The sequence below is a fragment of the Mobula hypostoma genome, chromosome 13 (assembly GCF_963921235.1).
Source record: "Mobula hypostoma chromosome 13, sMobHyp1.1, whole genome shotgun sequence".
Classification (NCBI taxonomy): domain Eukaryota; kingdom Metazoa; phylum Chordata; class Chondrichthyes; order Myliobatiformes; family Myliobatidae; genus Mobula; species Mobula hypostoma.
Genome location: NC_086109.1, coordinates 29,474,609 through 29,481,409, shown reverse-complemented (window position 1 = coordinate 29,481,409; position 6,801 = coordinate 29,474,609). Strand labels below are relative to the sequence as shown.

The 6,801-nt window shown below is 41.2% G+C and overlaps 1 protein-coding gene across 1 annotated transcript; it reads right to left on the bottom strand.

Moving 5' to 3' along the window:
- Positions 1 to 856: 856 nt before the first annotated feature.
- pim1 (Pim-1 proto-oncogene, serine/threonine kinase) lies at positions 857 to 6,179 on the bottom strand. The gene is made up of 6 exons (XM_063066466.1): positions 5,754 to 6,179; positions 5,464 to 5,570; positions 5,274 to 5,324; positions 4,713 to 5,079; positions 2,631 to 2,807; positions 857 to 2,215 (listed from the first exon to the last, which is right to left on the bottom strand). The coding sequence occupies exons 1-6, from the start codon at positions 5,836 to 5,838 to the stop codon at positions 2,043 to 2,045; spliced, it is 960 nt and encodes a 319-aa protein (XP_062922536.1). The 5' UTR covers positions 5,839 to 6,179; the 3' UTR covers positions 857 to 2,042.
- Between the last annotated feature and the right edge of the window lie 622 nt (positions 6,180 to 6,801).

Below are 6,801 nucleotides of genomic sequence, written 5' to 3'. Positions count from 1 at the left end.
AAAGTGCAAAAGAGAAATAATTAAATTACTCTTAATGGATTCATGGACCACTCAGAAACCTGATAGCAGAAAGGAAGAAGCTGTTTCTAAAACACTGGACGTGGATCTTCAGGCTTTTACCTCCTCCCAAATAGTAGTAATAAGTAATAAAATAGTAGTAATAAAATACCATCCATAAGAGTCTTTAACGATGGATGCAGATTTGAGGTATTACATGTTGAAGATGTCCTTTAACAGTGTAAAAGTTTGTGCCTGTGTCTGAGATGGCTGAACCTCCAACTGCTTTTGAACTTTTAAATGTTTCCTGAACATCACACTGATGCCAAAGTAAGGGATGGACTTTGCCATCTTCTAAAGGCTTCCAAAGGACCTTCATGGGAAGAAGTTATTTCAGGTCTTCCACCAAGATCTGCCTTGATGCAAGATTAAATAAATTTAAGGAAACTTGGATTACAAGGTTACAATTGGATTGCAATTACAACTAATTATACTATTATTGCTGTAGCTAATCTGCTCCAATCCTCATTTCCTCCAGCCCACAACCACCCCCAAATTCCCTTATCATTGCATCTACTTCACCTTTAAATGATATAGCCCCCACAACCCTCTGGGGTAGACTATCTTTTCAGAAAAGCTGCCATGTACCTCAATTTTTAAGTGTCTGCTCCCTAATCTGTTTGCTTCTCAATGCTAGAGAAATTCTTGCAGGATAATCACTTGAACATATTAGTTAACAGCATCTTGCTAGATATTATTATGGACATGAGGAGGGGCAATATGCAGGCATTGAGGTTCTCTTTGATAACTGTGAAATGCATATACTCAAATACAACACTGTAAGCAAATTAAGGCAAATTTTAATTTTATTTGAAATGTCGTATAAAAATAACTTTTCTTCCGTTCTATTTAATTTACAGATCTAATGAAATGACAGTTCAGACTCCAAGCTGCATACATGCAACTAACCATAAAGATATGTACAGTAAGAACAAAATTATTTTTGCAGTGGTATCTTAATCAACCCTTACAAGCCCATGGGACGCATTTTTTTAAAAATCCCTCCCACCCATCCCTAAACATGGTCTAGACATTAAATACATATTCAGTACAACATGCATTTAACAGAATTTCCCAATGTAATATTTACAAAGTCTGGAATTTGTTTTATTGACATCACCGTTTTATTTTGGCTGTAAACAGAGTGAACTGAATAAAAGTCTGACAAGATCTTAAGAAAATTCGTGGGTCTTCATTTGACCAAATAATTATTGTGGAATGAACAAGTCTGCTGGAAGGGAGTTGTCCATAAATAAATAAATAAAAATCAACCCACGAGTCAAAACTTTTTATATAATATATCTGCTTAAAAAAACTCAACTTCACTCAAATAAATAAACAGGTAAACAGGACAGAGCCAACAAATGCTGTTGTAACCAGTACTTCAAAAAGATATTTACATTTAATATATATTTATGCATGTTATCTACATATGTGCACATGTACAAAAGTTTTAGAGTCCATTCATTGCATTGGTTGTGCATTGATGATGATGCTCTGAAAATGCCTTGGCTTCATACTAAGTGTATTAGACAAGCTGACTGCACAAGAGTTGATTGAGGTCAATTCCTTTCCGATTAGTGGTGATGATCCTGTGACATGGTGTCTTCATCTGTTACACCAAGATACGAACAAAAAGTAGTGGCTTTACTAGACCAGTCTTGTTTGTGTGTATATGAGGATTGTGCGAAAAGAAGTTACGCAGAAGCAGCAGAAGTTCAAGTATTTATTTTAAGTTAGTGGATCTCCAGTGGTCATAAAAGGCACTCGAAGAGGAAGAGTCAGACTTGTCGTAATGCACGATTCAAGTTTATGACAACTGGAATGAAGGTGGATAGGATTTGTTTCTTCTTTAGCTCTCCCACTAATCACTAGATTTGATAAAAAGGCCATGGAATCTGCCAAATCCAACCAGGCAAGTTTTTTGGTTCTTTCAAAGTGAGGCAAACTAGTTCTGCGAGCATCAGTTCATTGTTTCATGAGTTCTAATTTGCTTGAGTAATGCTGGTTGACTCTTGGCTCAGGCTGTGCAATCTTAGTCCAATAGTATCTTGTGAAACAATACTGTTCTGCATCCAAGGGTGGTTAATAATATCTTCAAAGGATGGTCGATCAGAAGGCCTCAAGGATAGACAGGACTTGATGAGATGTTGACATTCTGAAATCAAAAGGAAGAAACTGGGTTACAAACGGCTTAACATGAAGGTAAGAAATTCTGCCAATGCTGGAAGAACTGAGCAAGGCAGGCAGTATTCTATGGCGGCTGATGCTAAATCAGGACGAATTTTAGAAGGTGCCAATTCTACTTCCCGTTTATTTTCCAGCTAATTAATTCAGCTTTCAACTGCTGATGTAAACAATTATTAAAAATGGTGTACTGTATTTATACTGCTGCCCTGAACACTAACAGCATAACAGGCAGTGGCTAATTATATTTATGATACAATGAAATATTAAAATTCAATGCTCATTTTGAATGCCTGTCTAGTTAAATCTTAAGAACTATTATTATCCGATCCGCACTCATATATTTAAACTTCATACTTCAACAGAGAGCACAAACAGATCCTTACCAGATGAAATTCTTCGCCTGAATAGGACCTGCCCTCGAATTATCTCCTCATCCTGTTCAAATGGAATGTCTCCACACACCATATCGTACAAAAGTACACCAAGGGACCAGACTGTTGCAGATCTGCCATGATATCTGTGATAACGGATCCATTCTGGTGGGCTGTACACTCTGGTACCTGTGAATCATTTTAAAAAAAACACTCATGAGTACTCCTTGATATATGTATTCCCATACAAAGAAATTCTAAAATAGACTATGAAGGGAAACTAAAGGCAAAATGTAGAAACATTTGCCCTTTACGGCATCGTGTGACTGGCGGTGTAAAGGTTAATCATTCTCACTTGGATCATGAGGGAAAATGGTAAAAATTCAGCAAATGTTTCTTGTTAACAAAAGAATACTCTATCCCCTTAAAATTCAAATAATCTGCTCTATCTCGTTCCGCACTTAGCAAGCAGGAAATGCGGTTAACCCTTGCTTCCTGCCTGTCCTGTTGTGAACTGGCAGTTATTGAATTGCTGCCATGTGACTTTTGTTTACAAACTTTCAGTTGTAAAAGACACATGTTCCCGCCGACTGGTGGCGCCAAACACCCAGTATTTGCACTAACGGTTTTTGCACACAAGTCGCTAATTTAAATTGCACAGGCTCACAACAGCAGGAATAGCGAGCGACGACACGGGTCTCGGGAGACCACCCCTCTAGTTGCAGCGAGCGCAGGCACACCCCCTTAACATAAGTAATATACCCATGCAAACTTACGAGCCCAATTTAAACTACAATCTTTTAAAACGTTTTAAGAAAAAGACTGCATTTTTAAAAAAATGTCTTCCCTGGCTTGTCAAATTACGCCGTTAAAAAAAGCCTCAAAAATATAAACCTACCACACAACACAATAAAATGTTCTTATGAAACAGTATCAATAATCGTTTTGCAAAAATGTGTAATCTGCAAGGAGCGTATTATGTTCGCAGCTTTATAGGGAGCGGCTTTCTTTAGTCGTTAAATAATCAACCCACCACTGTTTATGGGATGGGATCGGGTTGACGGGGAATACGCATAATAATCAGTGAGGGAAAAAAATCCAAACTATTTTCGTGGGAAAAGAGGGAGGAAATTAGAAATTTGCAAAGTGAGCACCCAAATTTCGAAATGGTTTCCTGACCGGGTCCCTTGCTCGTCCTGCTGCTTCCAAGAAGACGGGTTCAGTTTCCAAAACATTGTTACGCAGCAGAAAGCAAGCTCCAAAACAAAAGGGTGGCACGCTGCCAAGCTGCAGCAAGGCAGTCGCGCCGTCTAGTGGCTGTAGCCCAAGTGCTTGATCCCCTCCCATCTGCCAGCCCAGCCGGAGCTGCCCTCCACCCACCCCGCCCCCGAGCTTTGCTCAGGAGCATCCCTGCAGCGCCCGTTCGCCCACCCCCAAGTCCTGCAACAAATTGACGCCCGCGGCACTCTTCCACTGAGCTGTTCCCTCTTACTTTCTTCTCAGGTTATACCCTTAAAGAGCCCCTTGCCTCCCCCCACCTTTTGCAAATGTTAGCTTTCAAATGTTCTATTATTAATATTCAGCACAAATTCATCGACGCAATTCGTGAGCCTGGTCTTGTGATTCACCGCAGCGTTGCACTGGCAGCAGTTTTATTGTTTTTTTCTAACTCGGGCTCTTTTCATCACCGTGCGACCACTTACTAAGCTCCAACCCTCGTGATTTTCGTTACCTCAAAAGCCCCCGGCTCTGACCGCCCTTTCCCGTGAAACAGCGGCAGCAGCACTATTCCGAGCTGAGCAACGCCCCTCAGCAAAGAGAAGCGCCCCCTCGTAGCCGCATCACCAGCCATATAAGGAAATAAACCCATCAAAACAATAACAAAACGGTCCGGTAGTACACCACCGGAAAATCGATACCAAATGAAACTACAACACACCTGAACATCAGCTAAATATACAACCTTTACAGTGGCGATAACATTTACAAGACTCCATCCACGATCCCCAATTTTCTTTCTACGCCCGAAATCATTAAATGCTATAAATCGCTTTCTAAGAATTGCAGATAAATTCCACTGAAAGGAAAACTCACCGTCAAAATCTGTGTAGACGGTATCCTTTAACAGGGCTCCCGACCCGAAATCGATCAGCTTTAGCTCCCCCGTTCTCATATCGATCAGGATATTCTCGTCCTTGATGTCTCGATGGACCACCCCGCAGTTGTGGCAGTGCCGCACCGCCTCTAAGATCTGGCGGAAAAAGTTTTTAGCCAAGTCTTCCGGCAAGGCTCCCTTCTCGGTGATAAAATCAAACAGGTCCTTAACGTGCTCGGGTCTCTCCATGACGATGATGAAGCTGTCGGGTCTCTCGAACCAGTCCAGCATTTTGATCACACCCCGGCATCCCGCGCCCACCCGCTTCAGAAGCGCAATCTCCATGGGAACCCTCGCTCCATTAGACTACAGAAGCAATCAAAATAAAACTGCGTTAGATGCCGTGTGATCGCGCACTAATTCACGATATCCTATTTATAAAACATGACCGGTGCACGCAATCAAAATAAGAATTCGTAGATAACACAGTCGATTTTTATAAAAGCTAATTCCGAAAACTCGTTACACAACCGCAACAAATGATGTTTACTTTTACTTACCAATTCAGCCCATTCTGACACTCGATCTCTGGCAACATGCTTGATAGCAACCTGCAATATAAACACAAATGCTCCATTAGAACAGAACACGGTGATGCTCGCTGAATTGTTTTTTCACAACAGGCTGTTCTCGAGGAAGTTAACAGCAATAAAACAGAACGCGAAACCTATCAGATTGCAAAATAACTACCTGGACCCCGTCTGCGATTCTCACGCCCGAATAAACGGTTCCAAATCCACCGCTACCGAGGACAGATCCAACTTGATAAATCTTTTCAAAAGGCTCCCGCTCTTTCACTGTAACAAAAAAAAGGGGAGGAGGGTAAATTAGTCGGTCTCCATTATCACAGGGTCTTTTGTTGTCTCCGATCTCCACATGGTTAACGACAACACCATCACAGCACACACACACACACACAAAACCCTTCTCGGCTGAAGCAGGGAGACTCCGTAAACGTGTAAGAAATGGCAAATAGGTACCTTGTTGCAACTGAATTTTCGCCGGCATATCCACGCTTGATGTCGAGTACATATGAGCAAGAGATCCGATTTTTGAAAGCAGCATCCCTCGATGTGAAACGTCGATTGAAGACTCGAGTATCACTTGCAAGATTCCGAATGGGATTCCACCAAAATAAAAGCCGGTATGATCACCCACACACCACGTTGCAACAAACACACAGCTGCGATCGCACCGATGTGACTGTGAAATCCCTTATTTCCAAAACGTTCGACTTCTCGCAATGTCCCAGTAATGAAATGCAGCAGGTTATTAAGTTTCTTTAAGCAAGGAATCAGCTGAAGTAAGAGAATAAAAGGATGAAGGAGCAGAATGAACAGGAGCGAGTCCGTATCACGCCGAATCCTTTGGCTTACTTAGTGCGTTCTCCTAGTAGCAACGGCTATATACATAGTAATAAAAGCTAACTGCACAACCCTAGAGGCCCGCCTATTGAATTACGTCAGAGGAAATAGGCGGGGAGAAGTGGTCTGCCAATCACAAGAAAGAAAAAAATAAAAGAATGAAGCTGACTAGACTCGACGTGGCGGGAATGACTACGCGCCAAAAATATTCCTCCTCTATGTCTGCGTACAAATGGCTTTGATCCACTGGCTGTCTGTGAACAAATATTTTTAATAGGGAGCGGACAACGCTTCTTTTCCCTGGGAGCAGAAGCCTTTGCAATTTTATTTTCATTTAGCAATATAGTAGTAGAAGCGAATGGCCTAGCTTTAAAATGCACACAAAGGTGCTAAGTGTATGCAATATATTGATAAAAAGACATTATTGCTAGATCTTCGTCTAGCTTGGCAAGGGATTTAATATTGTAATTATATGAATAAAAAGCTCTGGTGCAACACTGCACCCCCCTTTATAACTTTTATAAGTGGTAAGGCCAGCAGTACTGGTGGTCCTGTAATGGCAAATAGATGTTAAAGGTATATCACGTCTAAGTTGAGGGAAACAAATAAATAATTAAGCCTCACAAATACCTATTCATTTATAGTGAAGGCGTAATGGCTATGT

What these genes read in the sequence shown, in the direction of transcription:
- pim1 (XM_063066466.1), bottom strand. Translation starts at nt 5,838, where the DNA reads ATGCTGCTTTCAAAAATCGGATCTCTTGCTCATATGTACTCGACATCA. An exon ending in GAAAATTCAGTTGCAACAAG is followed by an intron (nt 5,571 to 5,753) that starts GTACCTATTTGC and finishes TTTTTGTTACAG; the next exon opens with TGAAAGAGCGGGAGCCTTTT. An exon ending in CGTCTACACAGATTTTGACG is followed by an intron (nt 2,808 to 4,712) that starts GTGAGTTTTCCT and finishes AATGATTCACAG; the next exon opens with GTACCAGAGTGTACAGCCCA.